This window comes from Euleptes europaea, chromosome 5 (genome assembly GCF_029931775.1).
Source record: "Euleptes europaea isolate rEulEur1 chromosome 5, rEulEur1.hap1, whole genome shotgun sequence".
Classification (NCBI taxonomy): Eukaryota; Metazoa; Chordata; class Lepidosauria; order Squamata; family Sphaerodactylidae; genus Euleptes; species Euleptes europaea.
Window position 1 is genome coordinate 18,603,890 of NC_079316.1, and position 25,356 is coordinate 18,629,245.

Consider the following 25,356-nt stretch of genomic DNA (forward strand, 5'->3'; position numbering starts at 1 on the left):
TGTCCCTGCCTTTTCTAGCAGCCAGACATCCAGACATTTGGCAAGTGAAGCTTAACCGGTCGCTTTATGTCTCAGTGCCAGGAGAAACTTAAATCTGCTTAATTTCGGTGTGTCAAATTGTTGGAGTTCTGTCCTTGACCTCTGACAGTAGCTTGATGTGAAGAATATTACCCTGGTAATGTTTACACTACATAAAAGTACCTACTGATTTCTGCATATCATGCTGCTGTTAAAAGGCACAAAAATAGATGAGGCCACCCCCACCCCACTCCATTTCAGTTGACAGCTTAGATACTAAAGTCTTAAGAGACCAGACCAGAAAAAGATGACCACCTCTTTGGCCAAATATTACTTACTTATATCAGCTTCATTTTTATGAGCCTGCTGGATTGGTAATGCCAGGTGTTTTCCTGAACTAGTGCTTGTTGCAGATATCCTAGGGGCATCTGCTTCCACACATATCAAGCAGGACTTTACACTGCTAGCAACAGATTTCGACAAAGGTGCATAAATCCCATTCCTGAAGGGGGGGCGAAGCTCCTTAGGAGCCGGCGTGACCCCACACCAGCGTAGGTGCCACCTTATCACGGAATAAGTTGGCACTTACGCCAGTGGGGACAAACACTGGCGTCTGGGAGCTGCCAGTGTCCACCTCCAGTGCAGGCACGCTGGCAGGGATTTTCTGGAAGGGAAAACCCATGCCAGCGGGGACGTTTCTGGGGGAGGAGCTGCTGTTAGGCAGCTTCCTCACCCTTTTTGCCCCCTCACGCTGCGGTGGTGCTGCATGGTCTGCATCACTCCCGGCTGCTGCAGATTTGCCCCCCTCCCTTCAGGATTGGCCTTGCCCACCTTGGAGGCTAGAATTTTGAAGATAACATTAAAAGGACAAAAGAACAGTGAATCCTCTTAACTGTGTGGGCACAATAATTGTCCAAGGCAGTTTTTTTGCTGCCTCACAAGGCCAGCAGCTGGTGATACAAAATGTCGTGATGTCAGAATGTGAGCAAGTCGTACGCAGATGTTGTGGGTATTGTGTACTTTTTTTCCTGTTTAGGGTGACAGCCAAACATTTTCTGCCATCTCTGCTTTGGCCCTAAGAGCATGACCAAGTTCAGCACTTCTTTAAAGGCTCAGACATGCCTCTCCTTCCTTCCATCCGGGCTGCTACAGGGAAGGAAAGGGGGAGGTTCCACCTCCATATTGTTTCCCCATGTGGAAACTGGGCTTCTTGTTTTTGGTGTTAACTATCAAAGGTGTTTTTAAAGGACACTTCCTTTAAAATGCTATTGGGAGTCTGGCAGTGGAGGTTAAAGAGGTTTTTTTTAAAAGTATTTTTCTCCCTTGGTGTGCTCCAAGGCAAATTGAGGCTAAAAGAATCAACTGGAAGGAAACTCTGATCCCATCTGTTTAAGCTCTAAGTCTTGCTCTTTTCCATGGGAGAGGTAACAGCTGGGTTGCACCTTTAGCATCTTTATCGTTCCCCCATGAAAGTAATTGGATTTGTAAGTGTTTCTAACTTCACCTAGATCAGGTGCCCACTCTGGCAGGGACGACATTCACCTTCCTGTTGGTAACTTGGGAAACTGAACGTTTGTATATACAATCCTGTATCAGTAGTTTGTTTTAAGTGGAGTCGGCAGTTAATTTTTAAACTTTTTTTTTAAAAAGAAGCTATATAGAAAAGGAAGAGGTTCTTTGAGGAAACCCATTGCCCGGTGCTATGATCCCCCTGGTCAATCACAAAATATCAGCATAGGAAGCCAAAATATAATGAAATCTACTATTTCTAATAGTATTTTACACATACAACAAAGATGGTCCTATAATGCTCTTTAAAGTCCAAAACAAATCAAAGGATCCACCCCAGTCCGTCTTGGGGGTCCCAATCCGTCTTTGATCAGACTTGCCGCTTCACAAAGACGATGGTCCTATAAATGCTCTTTAAAGTCCAGAACAAATCAAACAATTCATCCCAATCCATCTTGGGTCCCAATCCATCTTTGAAGTGTCCTAGCAAGTTGTGCATTATAGGACCATTGTCATTTTCTTTGTTGTACGTGTAAAATACTATTAGAAATAGGCGATTCCATTATATTTTGGCTTCCTAGGCTGATTTTTTGGAATTGTGCTAATTTAGCATAGAGGTGTTCTTTTCATACTATAATACCCCTGGTTCCATGTTGGGAATCACTGGTAGAAGGCAAACATAAGAGCAGAGTAAGTGTGTTGTATAAGTACACATACTTTAAAAATATTTACTCACCCTGCTTAGTCATTGGACACATTTATGTGTGAAATGTTTGCCTAATCTTGTTGGATTGTTGCCGGCTGGAATACAGTAATTCATAATAATAGCTAGCCACCGTTGACAGGTTTAACAGTTGGTTATGTAGGCATTAGCAGGTGATAATGTTTTATCTCCAGGTGATAACATGTGTCCGCTTGCTGATTTCTGTAGCCAGGCTGCAGTTAAGCACCGAAGAGCTACCTGTTCTCTAGAATTGGTAAGTCTGGATTTGTAATGAAAGGAAAACTTCATCAGTTGTGGTTTTCCCCATCATCTCTGCGGCACCTGTCTCCCCTTCTGTGTGACTTACCTTTGGCTTAAGCCTGTTCCTAACAGCAAATCCTAAAGAAAGGTACTCCCTTCTAAGCCCTTTGGCTTCAGTGGATTTAGAAGGGTATTACTCTGCTTGGGATTGCACCGTGTAAATCTCTGAAACCTTTCAGGGACTGCATGGTGCAACCTTGAAATAGGTGGCTGCAATTGTGCTCGATTTGCATTGTACAAGAACAAATCAGATACGAGGGTAAGAATGGATTGTCTCGGATGCAGTTTGTAAGACCATAGGGGTTACCGCACTTGTATTCCCAGCAGTGTAAAAGTTTGAAAATGTTATAAAAAATACTGTTCACACTTTCTCTGTATTCCCACCACTGTATTAAGAGTTTGAAAACGTTATAAAAAATACTGTTTGCACTTTGTTTGGCCCCTTTAGCTGTGAAGACGTCTTCCAACCATTTACAAGCCGTGGTATCCAAAAACCCATTTAAAGCCATGTTTTTTACAACATTTTCAAACTCTTAATACATCGCTGGGAATACAAAGTGCGGTAACCCCCACTGCTTCAGTGTAGTCTCTGTTGAGTGACAGTACTGCGGCTTAACGGCACTTTAAACAACCATAAATCTCTTGGCCTGGTCCCCTTTCTTCAGTGTTGGGTTTTCCAAAAGAAGAAAATGGATGCAAAATTGTCTCCATTTTGAGCTCTCTACTGTTTAGGTGCATCCTAAAACCAGAGACCCTGAATTTACTGACCCAGAGAGGGTTTGCCAGCTTTTTAGGATCAGGGTCTGCCTTCAGCAGGATGAGAATGTAAGTGGTGAACTTCTTTGTGGCCTGAGGAAAACCCTGCAGCTATTTAAAGCACAGAGAGCTGCTGCCCGCCAAAAGACGGCAACCCTCTAGCTACTGTTTTTACTATTCTCAGGGAGATGCTGTTGGAAACCAGGTTGGCGCTTGGAAAGTGCCATTACAAGCAGAACAGATAAGGATAGATCAGGACAGGTGTAACTCCCGCCGCATGCACCAGCTGTGCATTATCTGGTTTTCTCATCACAAGCAGATCTATAGAAATACAGTGCAGCTTTCCAGGTCCACATATTTATATGGACATTGCAGAAAGATGCTTGGCTTATTCACCTCAGTCTCCGCACCAGTTTAAGTATGTTTCACTGGTTGATGGCATCTCTGCAGGGAAACTCTTGGCTGTATGTGGACCGTTGTAGGGAATACAGAGCTGACAGGGAGTTGTTGCAGGCCTGTGTCTTTCAAGCTCTCCACCACCCCTTCCGCTGGTCTGTTGACTTCATGGGTCGAAGCAACACCGTGCGTTCCTCCCCGTTCCCCCCCCCCAATGCTCAGATCCTTTCTAAACATAAGATTAGGGCAGGGTGACCCGGTTAAACCAACCCCACAAGATGACAGTTTGCCATTACTAATACATCTCTTTCTGAGAAAGCTAGTGGATTGCAATAAAGAAACATAATTGAGTTGCTGAAATAACGTGGGCTTCCCATTACTGAATTTACCAGGTCTTCCCACAGCATCCCTTGATTATGGGTTGCCAAATGTAGCGTGTTCGTTTGAGTGTGTGTGTTCGTTTTGTGTGTGCTTGTGTAAGCCATGCCCTGTGAAAAAAGTTGTAATATACCTGTTGATTTGCATTTCTGGGTGTTTTTTTTTTTTACAGGTATTTTGCTTGCTCTCCTTGATACTATTGATTTTGTAAATGTGTTTTTATAAGAAATTAATTTTCACAAGCCGTGAGTTTTGTCTTTTCATTATTGTGCCTTCTTTTGTCGGTATGAAAGCTGCTGTTTGTTTAAAGGTCTTTTCTAACAGCACATTCTTAGGTTCGACAGTAGGGGGTGGGGATGCAGCCCGAACTAGCCCTGTACTTCTTGCTGAAGTCTGATGTGCAGAAAAAAGCAGGAGGCTCCTTCTATGGCATGTTCAGCTCAAGTCTGCATTATCGACCTGCTGTCTAATGGCACGGCAGCTGATAGAAAAACTGGCGAGTCTGTGGAGTCCTGTGAGCAGGCAGATGGCTAAAATGAGGGTGAATTGTTTCGGCTTTTTTACCAGAAGCCTCTTTTGACCTCAAAATGGCTGTCCTGGGAACACTTGGGGAATAACACATGTGGGGAAACAGTTATGCAAAAACCTTTCTCCCTGAGATGCTAGATTTCTAGGCGCAGGTAGCTTGCCGACCAAATCAACATATACCTGTTTGCTTTGGCGGCACGAGAATAGCAAGGAGCAAAGAATATTTCGGCTCAGAGGAAGAAGAAGAGTTGGTTTTTTATATGCCGACTTTCTCCATTTAAGGAAGACTCAACCTGGCTTACAATCACCTTCCCCTCCCCACAACAGACACCCTGTGAGGTAGGTGGGGCTGAGAGAGCTCTAAGAGCTGTGACTGGCCCAAGGTCACCCAGCTGGCTTTGTGTGTAGGAGTAGGGAAACCAATCCACTTCACCAGATTAGCCTCCGCCGCTCATGTGGAGGAGTGGGGAATCAAACCCGCTGCTCCAGATCAGAGTCCACTGCTCCAAACCACTGCTCTTAACCACTACACCACGCTGGCTCTCTTAGCATTTAGCATTTTCATAGCTGTTACATGAATAGACAGCTTCTGTGTCGGCGTTGATGTGACGGGTTCAACCACTGTGGCTTGTTTCCATTTTGCTCGGAGGGCACATTCCTGTGTTTCCCTCTATTCTGTGACATTTCTTTTGCCACCAGCTAATGGGGACGTTTTGAGGCCATGAAGCATTTCTGCAGCACTGCTGGGCCCAGAGTCTTGCAGCCGCCTGAGCCAGCTGGTTGGCAAACATGGAAGGAAACAGAATCAGAAAGCAATTTCAAGGGCTATCAACTCCGTCCTCAAGGACGCGATTGGCCAAAGCCTTACTCTGCAGAGGAAGATGCCCCCAGAGCTCTGCCAGCTTACCGGACAGGGAAAGGGGATTCTTTGCGGCACAAATACATGCGGCGAGATGGGGTGGCAGGACCCTGATCGGTAGGATGGCTTGGACCAGACCGCAGGTAGTGGATTATATTGCTGAAATTCGCCCCGTGTAAGAACAAAAATATTGTTTTTTCGGTTTCCTTGTTTCTGGAAAACATGCATAGGGGTTAGCATCATGATGCGTAGCCGTGTTAGAATGTCTGTAGCAGTAGAAAAGAGCACGAGTCCAGTAGCACCTTAAAGACTTAACAAAATTTCTGGTATGAGCTTTCGTGAGTCACAGCTCACTCCTAATACAGTTAGAATGTGAGTCCATCTATCCTTAAGTAGAGAAGAGTGAATTCAGACACCCAATGGCAATAGACTGTAAATGACCATAGCCAGGATCGAACGCATGGGTTTTGCCGAACGTGCGTTCGATCCTGGCTGAATCCTAGCTGCAACAGGGAATAAAGGAGGCTAAAGCGACCATGCGTTTTCGCCCATTAACAGGCATTAGAATGTCAGAGTAGGACCTGGAAGAACCTGGTTTGAATCTGCTCTGCCAGGGAATTTCACCGGGTGACCTTGGGGCCAGGCGTACTTGATCAGCCTAATCCACTTCACAGGGTTGTTGTGAGGAGAAGGTGGAAGAAGGCAGAACAACGGAGAGTAAGCTACGTTGGGTTCCCATTAGGAAGGAAAGCGGGATATAAATTTTTAAAATAAGCATTACAAGGATAGGCTGTGTTAGAATCTTTCTCCTTGCTTGGAGTTTCCCATAGACGAGGAGGAGAAAAGTTGGTTTTTATATGCTGACTTTCCCTACCCCTTGAGGAAGAATCAAACCGGATTACTTTCTCCTTCCCCTCCCCACAACAGAACCCTGTGATGTAGGTGGGGCTGAGAGCTGTGACTAGCCAAAGGTCACCCAGCTGGCTTCATATGGAGGAGTGGGAAAACCAGCCTGGTTCTCCAGATCAGAGCCCACCGCTCCAAACCACCGTTCTTAATCTACACCACGCTGGCTATCAAAAATAGTGTTCTCCACCAGCTGTCTCACTCAAGTTGTACAGTTCATTGTACCCAGCTCAGAATTCTTCCCCTTGCATCCAGCTGCCCCAAACCTATGAAAAACTGGCTAATCAACTGGAGGTTATTTTCTAAACAAGACGAGCATGAGAATTTCTTGCCTGCTGCAACCTGTCATTTCTAAGCCTGGGCATTCTCCCCACCCCAGAATGAGGTTGAATTAACAACGGCTACGAACCTTGTACAGCTGCTGAAATGCAAAATCCTCTGTTCTGACAGATTGCTCCAGCTGCCGTGTAAATAAACCCTGCCAGCTTCACAGAGATGCAATTTTCTCCTCCAGCAGCAATGTCCTGCTAGGTATGTTTTACTAGATTTGGTTGCAATCACAGAGCCAATGAGAAGCGGCAATGGACACACTCCACCTGGCTGGCTGCCCTTGCTAAGCCTCTGTGCAACTTCGTACCTGCCTGTCTATCTTCCATCTTGAAATCACACCAAATTATAAAAGTTCCACTGCTTAACATTTTAACATCTGTCAACACATTATAATCTTTGTTAAGTTCCCCTATCCAGGTAGTAACTAGATCACATGATTCTCAGCCACATTCTGGCTACATCCCTACCTGATGGGAATGTTCATCTACGTTTTTGGAATCCCAGGTGTGCTTACTTAGCAATGAACAGGATGAATTCTGCACCTGCTCAGAGACAGTTGCTGTTGACTAACCCATCATAGAGTCCCCCTGTCCGGGTGTGCTCATTCACGGTTAACATCAACATGAGCACAACCTCTTCCCAGTCCAGTTGCTTCTGCAATTGTACCTTACTCCCTAACACATCTCTGTTTTCCAAAAGCCAAAAACACACATCCAGTTGATGTACTTTCCCCTCTGCCTGACAACCTAGCACAGCAACCCACAATTACCCTTTCGTTTTTGCATTGCAAAACTAGTTTCTCATTGTTCTCTCATGTGTGAACACTTAAATGTTTCTATTTCTCATTGGCTCACCTTCCCTACTTCATCGCTTCACATTCATTCACACCAGAGAACACTCTTCTACTCTCTGAGAGAGGTGTCTGCTCAAGACCCCTGTAGTGCAGATGACTTATCCTTCCTTAACTGACCATTAGCGCTCACAAGGAATGGCTAAAAAACGGAGAGAGGGTTGTTGTATCCCCTCTGAGTGATGATGTATAGGATGCAGCTAGAATTTTTATTGTGCACAGGGAAAAGGGAAGGAAATTGCTCCAGTTGACTACCAGGGCAATCTTAGGCAATCTTATTCCAGCATGGTGTAGTGGTTAAGAGCAGTGGTTTGGAGCAGTGGAGTCTGATCTGGAGAACCGGGTTTGATTCCCCACTCCTCCACATGAGCAGCGGAGGCTAATCTGGTGAACTGGATTGGTTTCCCCACTCCTACACACGAAACCAGCTGGGTGAGCTTGGGCAAGTCACATTCTCTCAGCCTCACCTACCTCACAGGGTGTCTGTTGTGGGGAGGGGAACGGAAGGTGTTTGTAAGCCAGGTTGAGTCTCCCTTAAGTGGTAGAGAAAGTCGGCATATAAAACCCTACTCTTCTTCCTTCTTCCTCCTCCTTCTTCTCCCCCCCCCCATGGAATACAGTGGGGTGTAACATAGGATTGCATTGTAAAACTGCCAACCTCTGCTCACCTGGTGGTGGGAGAAAATGCCTTCAAGTTGCAGCGGATTTATGACAACCCTGAGGATTTTCAAGGCACGGGACGAACAGAGGTGGTTTGCCATTGCTTGCCTCTGTGTGGCAACCCTGGACTTCCTTAGTGGTCTCCCATTCAAGTACGAACCAGGGCTGATTCTGTTTGGCTTCTGAGATCTGATGAGATTGGGCTAGCCAGGGCCAACTGAGAGCCGGTGTTACCTGAACCCAACTGAGAGCCGGTGTGGTTTGGTGGTTAGTGTCGGTTTAGGATCTGGGAGACCCAGGTTCAAATCCTCATTCTGCCATGGAAACTTGCTGGGTTACTTGGGGCCAGTCACACTGTCTAACCTACCTCACAGGGTTATTATGAGGATAAAATGCAGCGCAATGCAAGCCACTTCGGGTCCCTACAGAAGAGAAAGGCAAGGGTAGAAATGAATAAATTTACTTCCAAGTAAACATGCATTGGATTGTGAAGTAACAGTTCCATCCTATGCAGAGTAACTCCAACCAGGTCCTTGATTTCTGCCAGGAATGGTACTTCAGGATGCAACCCTAAGCATACATAGCTGGGATAAAACACAGTAAAACTGGAATCCAGTGGTGCCTTAAAGACTGGTGCTTTTGCACATGCTGAATAATGCACTTTCAATCCACTTTAACGATCGTTTGCAAACGGATTTTACCATTTCCCACAGTAAAATCCAGCTTCAAAGTGCATTGAAAGTAGATTGAAAGTGCATTATTCAACATTTGTGAAAGTGCAAATTTTCCTCCAGCTCAGAATTTGTGGGTCAGTGCTCATTTCATCAGATGCATTGATTAGATGTCCACCCCTCACAGCCTCTGAGGAAAACGTAAGGTTGCCAACCTCCAGGTGGGGCCTGGAGATCTCCCAGAATTACAACCAGTCTCCTAGATGACAAAGTTCCCTTCCCCTGGAAAAAAAATGGCTGCTTTGGAAGGTAGACTTGATGGCATTATACCCTGCTGAAGTCTCTCTCCTCTCTAAATCCCCGTCCTACTCAGGCTTCATCCCCCAAAGCTCCAGGAATTTCTCAGTCTGGAGTTGGCAACTCTCGAGATCCGACTCAGGAAACATAGGGTGGCATAAATGCTGTTACTCTTTGAGATGCCACTGGATTCCTGCTTTATTTCCTTGCTACAGACTTAAGATGGTGACCATCTGGAATTACCACTGAGCACAGTGGGGCTTACTTCTGAGTAGGCACACCTAAGGATTGTGCAGAGAGTCGCTTGTAGAAGGGCACTTCACTACCAATTCCACTGGAAACCTTTTAAGCGCACTCCTCCTACGGCAGGCACTCACACTCACTTTTTGCACCCGCCTTTTGGCCAACCAGAAGCCCCTTCTCATAAGAACATAAGAAAAGCCCTGCTGGATCAGACCCAGGCCCATCAAGTCCAGCAGGCTGTTCACACAGTAGCCAACCAGGTGCCTCTAGGAAGCCCCCAAACAAGACGACTGCAGCAGCAGCATCCTGCCTGTGTTCCACAGCACCTAATATCCTAGGCCTGCTCCTCTGATCCTGGAGAGAATAGGTATGCATCATGACAAGTATCCATTTTTACTAGTAGCCATGAATAGCCCTCTCCTCCATGCCCACTCCCCTCTTAAAGCCTTCAAGGTTGGCAGCCGTCACCACATCCTGGGGCAGGGAGTTCCACAATTGAACTATGCGTTGTGAGAAGAGCAATTCCCTCCCCGCTCAGGTCGGCCTTCTCCCTGGCCAGCTTCCTGTCCCAACATTGACCCGTCTGAGCTTCCCCTTCTCACCCAGCGCCCTAAGCCTCTGTCTGGGGGCTGCCCCCTCCGACGACAAGTGTGCCAAACGCATGGGAGCCTCAAATAGTGTGGGATACTGTGGGATGGGACACGCCATGCATATTGGCCATTGATGCACGGGAGGTTTTGCCTTGGATTTGCCGCTCTCTAGATGCACCTTTTCCCCATCTGAATTCTCAAGACTCTGCCTGGGGGGCTTATTTTTGAGTTTTGAGAATTCGGATGGAAAAAAGGTGCATCTAGAGAGCGGCAAATCCAAGGCAAAACCTCCCGTGCGTAAATGGCTTCAAATTCCCGATCACAGATTAAATCGGTGTCTTCTTTTTTTCTCTCTTTATTATTAACATTATATTATTATTGCTTATCGAAATGTATTAAATAAGGGGAAAGTATAACATTAAAATAATGACTTATAAAGATTAGAAAATGTTAATACAAAGGAGACACCAGATATTTGTAGGGAGGGAGGAAGTCGGTGGGGAAGTCAATTATAATTAATTATATTTAATACTGAAGACATACACCTAATAATTCTTTAATTTTTTTTATCGATTCAAAGATTGGTATATAGGATATATTGTCAAATGAGATGTATAGCAATTATTGAAAAATAATAAAAATATATATATTAAAAAAAAAGATTAAATTGGTGCGGGACAGGAGAGCTATAAACCGGTGGCATCTTGGCCATGCGTTCATGGCCAAGATTTTGCTTGTTGCGCGCGCGCCCTTTTTAGGAAGGAACCCACCCACCGTCTGCTTTGGAAAGAAACGCGCGGCCGCGCAATTCCCGCCCCCCGCCGCGGCTGGCAGGTTTGGATGGTCCTGCTGGGGTTTTTGACGGCTCTGTGTCATTACAACGCCTTTGTTTACCTGCCTTGAGCCGCTGGGGGCGAAAAGCGGCGGGCTAGAAAACGATTGCAACATTCATTCATTCATTCATGCATGCATTCATTCATTCATTCATTCATTCATGGCATGCGCGCATGCCATGAATGAATGAATGAATGCATGCATGAATGAATGAATGACGATGAGCCCAGCCCATTTCTCCGGGACGATAGCCCCACCGCCAGCACCCCTTGAATCACTCTCCCCCCCCAAAAAAAACTCCACCATTGCACCCCCTTGATGATCCCCCCCACATCCCCGCGTAACTCTGAGCCCTTATCCAAAAGAGGAGGGGGAAGGGGGGGGAATCAGGAGATCCTTTGCACGCATACGCAGTTGCCGGGGGGGGGGTCTTCCGCCCGCCTCCCCCTTCCCCACGGAGGGAGGCGGAGCCGCAGCAGGTAGAGGCGCGGCCGGCGCGGCCGCAGCAGCCGCAGACGCTCCGAGAGGCTGATCCACACTGCAGGGTCCGGCGGAGCTCGGCTCGCTTCCTCGCCGCCCCTTCTGCCGCATCCCAAAGCCGGGGAGGCGCCGGGGCGCAAACCTGCCTGTAAGTCATCCATTGCCCCTCTGGTTAGCCGGGGAGGGGAAGGCGCTCTGCACGTGCTCGAAGGACGTCTCTCTCTCCCCCCCCCCCCCATTATTCTTTCCGACGCACAGTTTCCCGCGGGTTTACACTGATACTAAAAACAAGTGCTGGGGATGAATTTTAAAGGCGCTGAGAGATGCGGGGCAGGCGGGGGGGGGGCTCTCTCTGCCACACCCCAGCCTCCCCACTGTCTCTTTGATGCTGCTGGAGGGGTAGGTGAAGGGACCAGGAGTTTGCAGGAAGAAAGTTTGTGGGAGGTGTAAACACGCAGGAATGGGTGCAGAGGAGGGGGAAAGAGGTGGGCAGGGGGCAGAAGTATCTCAGGGGCAGGATCCCACCGTCCTCCCCGACAACAAGCCCTCTTAAGGCCCGAGTAACGGACCGTTCCGGCCATCACAGGGGACTTTTGCAATGGCCACGTATTCATCGGAGATTTGCCACTCTCTAGATGCACATTTTCCCCTATCTAAATTCTCAAAACTCTGCATGGGGGCTTATTGTTAAGTTCTGAGAATCTGGATGGGGAAAATGTGCGTCTAGAGAGTGGCAAATCCAAGGCGAAACCTCCCCTGAATAAATGGCCAATGACAGCAGGAAGAAGAGTTAAGAGGACAAGTGATTTCCCCCTCTAAGCCTTTTTTAAGGCACACTGGCACCTCCTCCCTATTTCGTGTGTAAATCCCGCTGAGTTCAGGGAAACTTACTCCCAAGCAAGGACTGCCGTTTGTAGCCGTGGGATTCTCATGAACTCGTGAAGCTGCCTTCTACTGAATCGGACCCTTCGTCCATCCAGGTCAGTATTGTCTACTCAGATTGGCAGCGGCTCTCCCGGGTCCTAGGTAAAAGGTCTTTCCCATCACCTACTGCCTGGTCCATCAGCTGGAGATGCTGGAGATTGAACCCTGGGGCCATCTGCATGCCAAGCAGAGGTTCGACCCCCGAGCCAGGTCTCCTTCCCATTCTGATGTGTGTGACTGGTGGGGAGTTTTCAAACTCGTGTGTGTGATTGTTTTGAGTTAACTGATTGTATTGCATATCGACTGGGTGTGTGGGGTGTGGGTAGTTGTGAATTTCCTGCATTGGGCAGGGGGTTGGACTAGATGACCCCGGTGGTCCCTTCCAACTCTATGATGATTCTATGGGGAGGTGCTCTGGGCTAGATGTAAAAGCGGGATGAAGTTAGCCCAGACGCATTAGTTAACCGTCAGGAAAGTCACTTGAAGTGTGGAGCTTGGCTTGATCTCGGATCTCAGCCTCTCCCCCTCCCCCTTTCCAAATCTCGCTCACCTCCCCTCACCTGTTGTTGGCTTGCTTTCATACAGCCTCTGGGTACCCAAGGTTGGGTGGGATAAATAAAATATATAGATAATGAAAATATAATTTATTTAAGGCGCTATGTCAAGATAAAAATTATTTATTTAAAAAATGTTGAAACAGCACAATGGCATTTCCTAAGGTTGATATACTATAACCACATGCCAAACGTGTTTCGGCCTATTTGGCCTTCCTCAGTGGTCAGTTGAAACCCATGTAAAACATACACACATATTTACAGATATGTAAACATATACAGACAATATATATCAGACCAGGCATGTACATAGGTTGTATAATATGTTTCCAATTATACAAACATCTGGTAAGATTGTCTCAAGTTGTTATACTGGGCTGTATAAAGGTAAAAGTTCCCTGTGCAAGCACCAGGTCATTCCTGACCCATGGGGTGACGTCACATCCCTACGTTTCCTAGGCAGACTTTGTTTACGGGGTGGTTCTCCATCGCCTTCCCCAGTCACCTACCCTTTACCCCCAGCAAGCTGGGTACTCATTTTATCAACCTCGGAAGGATGGAAGGCTGAGTCAACCTTGAGCCGGCTGCCTGAAACCGACTTCTGTTCGGATCGAACTCAGGTCTTGAGCAGAGCTTGGACTGCAGTGCTGTAGCTTACCACTCTGCGCCACGGGGCTCCTGGACTGCATATGTCTGCCACATAAAATGGGTGCAATTATCAACCTGGTAAAACAATGCTGTTTTATAACGTTTTTTAAAAAACAATTTTTATCTTGACATAGCGCCTTAAATAAATTATATTTTCACTATCTATATATTTTATTTATCCCACCCAACCTTGGGTACCCAGCTTCTGTTTTGTAGGTTGGGGTTCATTCTCCTTTTCTCTTTTTTCTTTCATACAGCCCCACCTGAATGTCAGTGCCCGCTTGCCGTCGTGGTCACCCCCGACATGATGAGCTGCTGACGTGACCTGTCGGGATCGTCAGAACCCTGTTCGTGCTCAGAAAGGGTCTCTAGATCCAAAGGATGTACAACGAGAGCCGCCGGCAGCCTGGATTTGCCCCGGGGCTCACCATCATGGATTACGACAACGGCACGTGGCCGGATTTCCCGTTGCACCTCTTCCCCGTGCCGTTGCTGACTGGCGTCACCATCGCCTGCATCCTGCTCTTTGTGGTTGGCATTCTGGGGAACCTGTTGACGATGCTGGTGGTTTCCAAGTTCCGGGACTTGAGAACCACCACCAACCTGTACCTTTCCAGCATGGCTTTCTCGGACCTGCTGATCTTTCTCTGCATGCCCCTGGATCTCTTCCGCCTCTGGCAGTACCGGCCGTGGAATTTCGGGGACCTTCTGTGCAAGCTCTTCCAGTTCGTCAGCGAGTGTTGTACCTATTCCACCATCCTCAACATCACCGCCTTGAGCGTGGAGAGGTATTTCGCCGTCTGCTTTCCGCTCAGGGCCAAAGTGGTGATCACCAAAGGCAAAGTCAAACTGGTCATCCTGGTGCTGTGGGTGGTGTCTTTCGTCAGCGCCGGCCCCATCTTTGTCTTGGTCGGGGTGGAGCACGAGAACGGGACGAATCCCTTGGACACCAACGAATGCAGGGCCACGGAATACGCGATCCATTCGGGGCTCCTGACCATTATGGTGTGGACTTCTAGCGTCTTTTTTTTCCTGCCCGTCTTTTGCTTGACTGTCCTCTACAGCCTGATTGTGAGGAAACTCTGGCAGAGAAAAAGAAAGAATATCGGGCCAAAGACCTCCGTTAGGGACAAAAACAATAGGCAAACAGTGAAAATGCTAGGTAAGGCTCCATTGGCTCGTTCTCTTGTGATGTCTCTGTGGATTCAGGACGTGAAATAAGAGAGATGTTGTTATTGCCTATTGGCCCGATTTTAAAGTATGCAAGCTTTGGAGTTACACAGAGCCCTTCTTCCAGATGAAGAATTCTGTGTAATCTAAATAATGTGCGTACTTAAACCAGCACCAAAAGCTGAGAAGTGGTGAAAAACTATGCTTAACCATTTTGTATCCTTCAGGGACTTTACTGTGAGCCAGGGATCAGGGATCCTAGCGATTTGCAGAGTCCTTATGGCTCCCACGGGTCCGGTTGACAGATGTGAACTGCAAATTCTTTACTGAAACTTAAACTAACTGTAAGTTTCCTCAGAGGAAGGGAAGGTGGCATGGTATAGCCCAGTCTTTCTTAGAAGCTGATCATGATCTGCACTTGGATGGGAGGCTGCCAAGGGAGACTCTGTAGAGGAAGGCAATGGCAAACCACCTCTGTTTCTCACTTGCCTTGAAAGCCCCTTGCAGGGGTTGCCATAAGTCATTTGTGACATGATGGCACTTAAGTATGTGGGGCAAATAGCAACTCTTACAGAGAGGCATTTCAGGTCCGGAAAGCAGTGTGGTGGGGGAAGGCTTAAGCCCCTTCTAGCCAGGCACCACGGCCCTGATCTGAATTGGGCACATGTATGCCTGCAAATAAAACACAGAGCATAGAATTCCCGAACTTAATATGTCATCCATATGACTTGTTGTGTACACAAAGATGTGTGATTAGGCCCTCAGTCAAATTGTCTGTTTTCAGTGCCAAGACTCATCCTTAACATAGGGGTATGATGATGATGATAAAGAATGCTTCTGAGCTTCTGCAGAGTGCATGTCTCTCACCACCAAGCATGTCTAGGATCAAGGAGAAGAGCTTCCAAGTCAAAAGGGTCATGCAGCGACCAGGCTGGTCTTCAAGTCCCTTCTTGGGCTAGTCACAGCTCTCTTAGAGCCTCACCTACCTCACAGGGTGTCTGCTGTGGGGAGGGGAAGGGAAGGTGATTGTAAGCCGGTTTGATTGTAAGTCGGCATATAAAAACCAACTGTTCTTCTTCTAATTCTAATTCTCCTCCTCCTCCTCCTCCTTGTAACATTGTAAGGTGGAAAGGACTTACAGGTTTGCTTACTTAGATATTTTTCAGACAGACATTGGGATTCTCAAGAATCTGGAAACCCATTTTTGCATATGGGAGTAGTAGCTGGATTATATACTGGGCATGATCCAGTCACTTCCCATTGTCTTGAATGGAATGAATGTGCGCGCAGTGTCGTGAGCTTCACTGAACAGTGTGTGACTCACTTCCATAAAGCTGGGCTGCAAATCACTCTCACTGACATCTCTTGAAATCAATTGATCGTGTCCGTATTTTTACAGACAGATTCTCATGATTGAACAGCAAACAGCTCTGTTCCGTGCTTTGTGGTGGGGGCACCAGTCTGTATGCAGGTTCCACTCATGGCATTCAAGCACAGCTGCCTTTTCCGCTGAGTAGGGAGTGCTAGTAAGGTGTGCAGCAACTCAAGCATGAATGTGAGCATTATGCTTGGAACTTTGTTTCTGGGTAGGAATGTGTGTAATGGTACATATTATACTTGGGGAACCGTCATGGAAAGTGTGCATCTTAAATTACTTTCTGTACACGTATGTACATGTACCCCTGACCTGGATGGCCCAGGCTAGCCTGATCTCATCAGATCTCAGAAGCTAAGTAGGGTCGGCCCTAGTTAGTTCTTGGATGGGAGACCATCAAGGAATACCAGGGTTGCTGTGCAGGGGAGGGCAGGGAGCTGTTCCTGTTGGCAGCAGAGGATAGGACTCGCAATAATGGGTTTAAATTGAGGGCAGAAAGGTACTGGCTGGATATTAGAAAAAAACATTCTACAGTAAGAGTTGTTTGACAGTGGAATCAGCTACCTAGGAAGGTGGTGAGCTCTCCCTCTCTGGCAGTCTTTAAGCAGAGGCTGGACAAGCACTTGTCAGGGATGTTCTAGGCTGAACCTGCATTGAGCAGGGGGTTGGACTAGATGGCCTGTATGGCTCCTTCCAACTATGATTCTAGGAAGGCAATGAAGAGTGGGACTTGCAATGCAGTCATATGGATATATATTTATTTAGGAGTACTGCAGTTCGATTGACTTTTATTCCATCTTAAACTATTACAAATTGCATACTTCATGGCATGATGGGAAAACTTCAGCTTCTGTTTTTCATACAGATTTTTCAGCATCCAGCCTGAGGAAAGGTTTTGATGAATATGCACACTTCTTTGTGGCTTTTTAGCTAATGAAAGTCATCACCATGCTCAGGATGGCCCAGGCTAGCCCAATCCCAGAAGCTAAGCAGGGTCGGTCCTGGTTAGTATTTGGATGGAAGACCACCAAGGAATGCCAGGGTCACTATGCAGAGGAAGGTGATGGCAAACCACCTCTGTTAGTCTTTTGCTGTGAAAACCTATTGGGTTGCCATAAGTTGGCTGTGGCTTGACGGCCCTTTACTCATACACACACGTACCTGTACATGAGGATATGGATATATATGTGCAAAAAAGACTCAAGTATTTTGCAGTTTCTGCTAATTCAAACAAAAAAGTGAGAAGCAACAACCAAAAAAAGTTTCCTTATGAGCATGTGACAAATACTCTTGCATCCAAGGAATTTTATGCCACATTGGTAATCGTTGTTTCAGAAGAATACAGTCCACAGAGCATGACTGTTAAGTTACACCTTTGTACTCTGGAAAATTCCATGAACTCTGTGGAGGAAATCAAGGAGACACCAGCAATCCAGAGACCTGTCTTTTTAGATCTATACTGTTTACTTGTCAACACTTCTTACAGAACAATTTAGATATCTTAAATTTAACCCAACAGAGCAAAGATTAAAGTAGATTCGGAGCTGTAAAATCAAGTATAACAATCTGATTTATATGCAACTTCAGTTTTGAGGAAAGGGGTATAAAAATGACATTAATTATTTCAATAATAAAAGTTAGCATTAATAATACATACTAATAAATTATTAATTCTAGATGACATTATTCTTGTTTAATATTAATGGTTAGTAATTAATGATTAGCAGCCAGAATACTAGCCTTATCTCATCACAGCTCAGAAGCAAAGCAGGGTTGGCTGTGGTTAGTATTTGGATGGGAGACCACCAAGGAAGTCCAGGGTTGCTAGGCAGAGGCAGGCAATGACAACCCACCTTTGTTCATCTGCTGCCTTGAGGCCATGAGTGATCTGGTCTCCGTAAGTCAGTTGCGATTTGATGGTACACTGCATTTGTCAGGCCACACCTGGAGTACCGTGTGCAGTTCTGGAGGCCTCGCTTCAAAAAAGATGTGGACAGAATCAAGTGGGTGCAGAGGAGAGCGTTGAGGATCATCAGGGGGCTGGAGCCCAAGCCCTACGAGGAAAGGCTGAGGGACCTGGGAATGTTTAGTCTGGAGAAGAGGAGGTTGAGGGGGGGAACATGATTGCTCTCTTGAAGTATATGACGAGCTGTCATTTAGAGGATAGCAGGGAGCTGTTCTTGTTGGCAGCAGAGGATAGGACTCGCAATCATGGGTTTAAATTGCGGGCGGAAAGGTACTGACTGGACATTAGGAAAAAAAATTTTACAGTAAGAGTTTGACAGCTGTCTAAGGAGGCGGTGAGTCCCCCCTCACTGGCAGTCTTTAAGCAGAGGCTGGACAAGCACTTGTCAGGGATGCTCCAGGCTGATCCTGCATTGAGCAGGGGGTTGGACTAGATGGCCTGTATGGCCCCTTCCAACTCTATGATTCTATGAATTATTATATGAGTTAATGGTTATTAATACTAATTATTAATCATTATACTTTTATATAGCAGTGTGCTTCTTCACACTGACTGGATTGTTCCCAATGTGTGTGTACGTCCATGGGGGGAAGAATCTGTGCAGAGAGAGAAAAATCTACCTTTCTGAGCTGGATTGCCATTTTTTTCTATCCCCCACATATCACACAGGCAGGAACAAACATGCGGCATTTTACACATTCCTTGTAACAATTTGGGGTGGGGATTGAGACTTTTCCTTAGTGTTTTTTTAAGAACGCACCATTTAACTAACTGCAAATCAGTGAAGGGTATTGGTTTTTTTCCTTCCTTTGTTTGGTTTTCCACACACTTGCCGCCGGTGCTCAAATGTGCCAACAACGTTGTGAACGAGAGAGTACTGTAAAGATTTCCAAAGGTGACATTCTGAAATGCCAGTGCCAACCCATTCTCTGTTTAGTTTGACAGATAGACAAATTGTGTCTGTTTTCTGTGCTTTTCCAGACTGTTGTTCTCAGAAGGAATAAAAAAGGCATCCTGAGCATAGTTGGGGAGACGCTGTTGATATTTGCTGTGACAGAGTTCTTCTTATGAAAATATTCTAAGTTTCTATGAGCACACGTGAGCCCTGGCGTATCCCAGAGCTGCAATCCTACATTCATTTACATGGGAAGAAGTGGGACTTCCTTCTAAGTAAACACACTAAGGATTGTGTGGCATGCATTATTTTGGGGGAAAATGTGTCAGGCTGTAGGACAGTGCCTTTTTACGCATCTTTTTTGTTGTTGATGGTGAAGGTTTTTGTTTCCCTATTTTAGCTACTGGCATTCCAGATTTGTTTGCTTCTTTTCATTCTGTTGACACAATTTATATGCAATTTTTGAAACCTTGATGTTTAAAATTGTGACAGCTGGCCCCAGGAAACAATAACTGCCACCAGGGATCCTTGAGGTTTTTTTTTTTTTTTTTTTGCCATCTTCTGGGCATGGAGTAGGGGGCATTGGGGTGTGGGTGGGAAGTAATTGTGAATCTCCTGCATTGTGTAGGGGGTTGGACTAGACGACCCTGGTGGTTCCTTCCAACTCTATGATTCTATGACTTTACAAATGAAACTGGGGACTATATGAAGCTGCCATCATCCCGGAAGATGCTGATGGTCTTTTAAATAAATGGATAGTAACTTTAGTCAGGAGAAATGAATGAAAAAAAACCAGAAGGCCACCAGAGCAGTTTGTCTCGCCAGCTTATCCAAAGTAAGTAAAACCTAGGCTGGATCTGCTCCAGATTCTAGCATCCTGGAACAAAAACAAATAATTAAACAGAGTGCTGAACATTACAGGGACCGGTGTCTGGATAAACAGGCAGTTTCAGTCACATGTTTAGCTGTACATGCGTTGAATGTAACATGATAATTACTCAGCGCACATATAAAGAAAAATCACTTGTACACTGTTCACAGATTGTAACGTATATTCACTGTAACTTACAAACAGAGCTATTACCAGTTTGTAAAATGGAGGAGAGGGGGACAATGTAAGCTGGATTCCCAGTGGAGGGGGGGGGGAGTCTGTGTATAAATGAAGTAAATAAATATATTGTAATAGTGGGGGTCTGTATGTATCAAGCCTTGGCATGCAAATAGTTACAAGCACGCGAGAGCACCCTAAAACTGGTATGTTTCTGAATGTGCCGTTCAGAAAGAAACAAATAATATTATAATGTTCAGTAGAGTGTACACTGTTTGCAACTAAACAACCCCGTGAAAAAGGTTAAGGTGAGCAAGAAAGGTAGACTGGCCATCCTAAAGTCATCCGGGAAGCTTCATGGGGGGGTTGATCCGGGGGTATTCCAGATTCTATTCAGGCTGACTGACTGCTACACCACAAGGAAGACATCCCTGCGGTCACTCCAGAGAACTGTGAGCAGAATCTGCATAGCCAGGAGGACAGTTTTGCAAAATACTTCTGCAAGAGTTGAGGCCAGAGCACAAGCAACCAGCACGACTTTTGTGGAATTCGCAAGTCTCTCCCATTCAGCCATCGATCCCAGTCACGCCTGCTTATCTTTAATAAGTATCAGGTTCTCCTAGGCCATTCAGTGGGCATTATAGTTTCCTTTTACAGGGGACTGGCTGTCACAGTAGATCACGTGCTCATGTTCAATCGGGCATCTGCAGAGAGCCAGCGTGGTATAGTGGTTAAGAGCGGTGGACTTTGATCTGAAGAACCAGGTTTGATTCCCCACTCCTCCACATGAGTGGCAGACGCTAATCTGGTGAACCGGGTTGGTTTCCCCACTCCTCCACTCCAAGCCAGCTGGGTGACCTTGGGCAAGTTACAGTTCTCTTCGAGCTCTCTCAGCCTCACCTACCTCACAGGGTGTCTGTTGTGGGGAGGGGAAGGGAAGGTGATTGTAAGCCGGTTTGAGTCTCCCTTACGTGGTAGAGAAAGTTGGGATATAAAAACCAACTCTTCTTCTTCTTAAAGGGTCTCTTTAACAAGAGATAGGGAAGACATTCTCTGCCTGGAGACCTGCTGCCAGTCGAAGTAGACAAGAGAGCTAGATGGCACACACAGTATAAGGCAGGTTCACATGATTCTGTGTCATTGCGGTGTGTTGAGCCCCTGCCATCCAGATTTGCTGGATCCTCACCTGCGGATGGCGTGTACAACTTAAAGCACTCCTGGCAAGGATTTGACTATTACAGAATTTTGCTTTCCCACATACGATGACTTGGTGTTCGTGTGAAGATTTGTGTGGGGATCAGTGGTGCTGGGGTGCATGCAAGCATCATCTAGTGTGCTTCCTGTCACCCCTGCACAGTAGGGACGAACAGTGTGGTGGTGGAAAGTTGGAAGTGCCGTCCAGTTGCAGCTCTCTTATGGCAACCCAATAGGATTTTCAAGGCAAGAGATGTTCAGAGGTGCTTTGCCAGTGCCTTCCTCTGCACAGCAATTCCTTGGTGGTCTCCCATCCAAATACTAACCAGGGCTGACCCTGCTTAGCTTCTGAGATTTGACGAGATTGGGCTAGGCTGGCCTATCCAGGTCAGGGCACACACAACATCAGATGTAATTGAGCTGTTTGTGCAAGACTGTTGAGTCTCCTTTCTGGTCGGTCTGTGCCATTAGATACCACAAGCAGATGTGCGAAGATGCTTTAGAACAGGGGTATCAAACTCATTTGTGTCAAAGGCTGGATATGATATAAATGTCATGTGGTCAGGCCAGGCCATGTGTGCCATAAAATTTAATGCCAGGTACTGGAGATACAAACTTTATAGAAGACACAGGCAAAGCCAACTAATGATATATATATATATATTTTTACTAAAAATACAAACCTGCTTCAAACAATAACATTCTTACAGTTTTTTCTTTTATTTAACAGTCTTTGATAATTGACACCTCGGGAGCGGAAGGGGGCTGCCCTAGCTGGCAAACCCACAGTGGGCTTGCCAGCCCAGATTGGAAGCAGGGGGGTGGCTGCCTCGGCTGGCTCACAGGCCGGATAAGAGCTCTCAAGGGGCTGGATCCAGCTCCCCGGGCCTTATGTTTGACACCCCTGCTTTAGAAGAAGCCAGGGAGCACGTGGGCTGGTTGACGGCTCTCAGGCTTTAACCTGAATGCTCGAGAAAGAGCTCTAAAGCTCCGCACCCCTCTTGATATCATGCCATGCGCTACTGGAAGCACAAATGAATACGGGAGTCAGACCAGATTTAAATTGAATGACCGTGATTCACTCCCGCCTGGCAGTGAACAAGCTGCGTGAGATCAATAGTGTAAAGAACAGCTGACAAGGAACGCTGGCTTTCTGAAGTCAGCTAGCAATGCCTAGGATTTGTTAAAACCATATCAGATTTACTAATGAGCTCCCATTTGATGATTTTGTACAGGAGTTTATAGCTACTTTTAGGTCTTGTGCCGAATGTCCCGGCAGACTGAAATGTTCTCCCAGTGTTTTTTGAATGTCATCATTTTTAATGTCTCTTTCTGACCTTCCCCCTCCCTCTTTTTGCTCTGACCTGTTTGACCAAGATGTATTCGAGGCTGTAATGAAGGGCGAACAGAATACCCCAATCCCTCCATTGTAAATACGGAAATTGAAATAGGTTCAGGAATTTTCAGGCGGCCTTTGAACAGCTTACACTTCAGAGTAATAGCCCAGCCAGAGGGGTTATATAATGCGCCGTCGTTGTTTTATTATTACTTTTCGCTTCTGTTACCAGACACAGCTATTAACGGGTCCAAATCCAGAGTGTTTTAGCTGGCGTCCTTTGTTTTGGTAAAATGTCACTCTGCCCTGTGAGTTTCATAATTCAGTGCACTGTGGAAAATGTGCATTAAAGAGGAGCCTAGGGAACACAAGGGGGGCTGTTGGCTGTACGCTGTCTCCCTGTGCCTTCAGAGGCCCATTTATGATGTCGGCCCACTGACGATGGCGGAAGCCACTTTTGGCAGAGGAGGGGGAGTGATGTCTGCCAATTCCCACTGCAGACCCACCGTTTGCCCTGGAAGTGTGTATATACAGCCCAGCGTAGAACAATTAGCAGGCATTCCAACTAGAGGGCTTTCTAATTTGAAATTTATTACACCCCCTACACGCAGGCCTGGGCTTGTTTAAAGTTGTTTATATATGGTGATACATTTGTATATTACGTATGTGTGTATTATATGGGTTTTTATTTGACCACTGATGAAGGCTTGTTGGCTGAAATGCATGTGGTGTGTGTAGGGTTGCCAGGTCCCTCTTCGCCACCGGCGGGAGGATTTTGGGGTGAAGCCTGAGGGGGGCGGGGTTTGGGGAGGGGAGGGACTTCAATGCCATAGAGTCCAATTGCCAAAGTGGCCATTTTCTCCAGCTGAACTGATCTCTATCGGCCGGAGATGTTGTAATAACAGATCTCCAGCTAGTACCTGGAGGTTGGCAACCCTAGGTGTGTGGTTTAAGTCTGTCAACCTTATGAGTTGCCAGTGTGCCTTGTTTTATCATTTTTAATGTTTTTTTTATCCAGATATAAACGCCTTAAAATAAAGATATTTCTTGATTATATCATTATTATATTCTCCACCCAACCTTGGGTACCCAGCTCCCCTGCCCTCCCTTGGCTAGTTTGCGGCTGTTTCCACCAGCCCACTCCCCTGCCCAAATTCAAGGAGAAGGACACACCGGATCATGCTGTCTCTAAATTCCTAATATACATCTTTCTCCCCTTTTTCTTGTACCTCTTTTTCTAGCTGTGGTGGTCTTTGCCTTCATACTCTGTTGGCTGCCCTTCCACATAGGACGTTACCTGGTTTCTAAATCCTTCGAGGCCGGGTCCTTGGAAATAGCCGTCATCAGCCAATACTGTAACTTGGTCTCCTTCGTCCTCTTCTACCTGAGCGCTGCCATCAACCCGATCCTGTACAACATCATGTCCAAGAAATACAGGATTGCTGCTTACCGGCTTTTTGGAATCAAGCCGTTTGTGACGAAAAGACTCTTGGAGTTCAAGGAGGGTGGATCTCGCACATGGACAGAATCCAGCATCAGAGCGACATGACGACGATGGTGGTGGGACTTGTCACCCCAAAAGCCATAAACGAAAGAACCGAGATATTCAGGTGAAAGGATGCTGTGTTCTTTCTTTTTCGCTCTCGGAAATGGCTGGAAATGGAACGCAGGAACGGCTTAAGGAATGACAAAACAAGCCAGGCGGTGCGGATGTTGTGAAAGAAAATCCAAGCACAGTAACAATCAGCGGAGGCGAAATAACTGCTTTTGGAAGGTGTCTTTTTGACCATGGGGATTCTGTAATGAAAGACACTGGGAAGGGATCTGGTTTTGCAGCAGATAAAAATGTAAATATGGGAGCTAACAGGAGTTGCTTGTACACAGGGCTGGTTTTGACCACTTATCAGCATTGGGGGGGGGCAGCATTTTTGAGGCACAACCAACAAAAGGGATGTTCCCTGCAGTATGTCAGGTGCCTTTCAGGTACTCCTTGGACTGGGCAAGGGGGCAGAGATGCTCCAGGGATCAAGGGAAGGGCTATGAAACCCTAGGAGACTACACTTCCTGTTCCGGTTTGAGTGGCAGGACCATGACGAAGGACAAGGGGCAAGGACCCTCTATTCCCACCTCTCTATGGGCATATGAGCAAGCTCTATCTGCCTGGCATTGGTCACCACTCAATCGATTTGCTAATCTTGCTGCACTGTGTGTGGGGGACCCTTGACATGCATCTGGCAAGGGAACAGGAAATGTGAGCCGTGTGTCTGGGATGGGAGGTAAGGGTTGAGGGTGGAGCATGGGATTGTGTGTACAGCAGTGTAGATCCTGGGGGGGGGTTTAAACTTCCACAAGCCATGTGGAAAGAAGAGAGTGCCGCAAGGAATCTAACTGAATGACCGAGCAGAGACTGTGAGTAGATGAATGAATGAGGTCCCGCCAAGAATGGACAAGCACAGAAGGGCTGTGGCTCGGTGGTAGAACATCTGTTTGGCATTCAGAAGGTTCCAGGTTGAATCCCTGGTATCTCCAGTTGAAGGGACCAGGAAATAGGTGACGTGAAAGACCTCTGCCTGAGACCCTGGAGAGCTGCTGCCAGTCTGAGTAGACAATACTGAACTTGATGTCCCAAGGGTCTTGTTCGGTATAAGGCAGCTTCATGCATCCATGTGTCCAGTGGCAAGAGAGGACTCTGAGATTTGGGTAACCTGCATGGCTGCAAAAATGCCCTTGCTCCAAATGACCACTGGATGGACATCATCATGTCCTTGTGCGCTGCTTAATTTTCAGAGCAAAACTATTCAGCTCCTTTGTTTAAACCCCCCCATAGTGCTCTTTTCTGGAGCACTTCCACTTTTCAATTTAAGGACAAACATAATGTAAAATGGAATCAGACACAGGAAATGCACCCATGAGCTAT

The 25,356-nt window shown here is 46.5% G+C and overlaps 1 protein-coding gene across 1 annotated transcript; it reads left to right on the plus strand.

Moving 5' to 3' along the window:
• Positions 1-13,836: 13,836 nt before the first annotated feature.
• Positions 13,837-23,988, plus strand: GHSR (growth hormone secretagogue receptor). The gene is made up of 2 exons (XM_056850230.1): positions 13,837-14,617; positions 23,681-23,988. Exons 1-2 carry the CDS (start codon positions 13,837-13,839, stop codon positions 23,986-23,988), a joined length of 1,089 nt encoding a protein of 362 aa, XP_056706208.1.
• The last annotated feature ends 1,368 nt before the right edge of the window (positions 23,989-25,356 follow it).

Bases quoted from the DNA above. Each gene is read 5' to 3' on its own strand.
- GHSR (XM_056850230.1), top strand. From the start codon at position 13,837: ATGTACAACGAGAGCCGCCGGCAGCCTGGATTTGCCCCGGGGCTCACC. The intron at 14,618-23,680 runs GTAAGGCTCCAT...CTCTTTTTCTAG, and splicing joins GCAAACAGTGAAAATGCTAG to CTGTGGTGGTCTTTGCCTTC.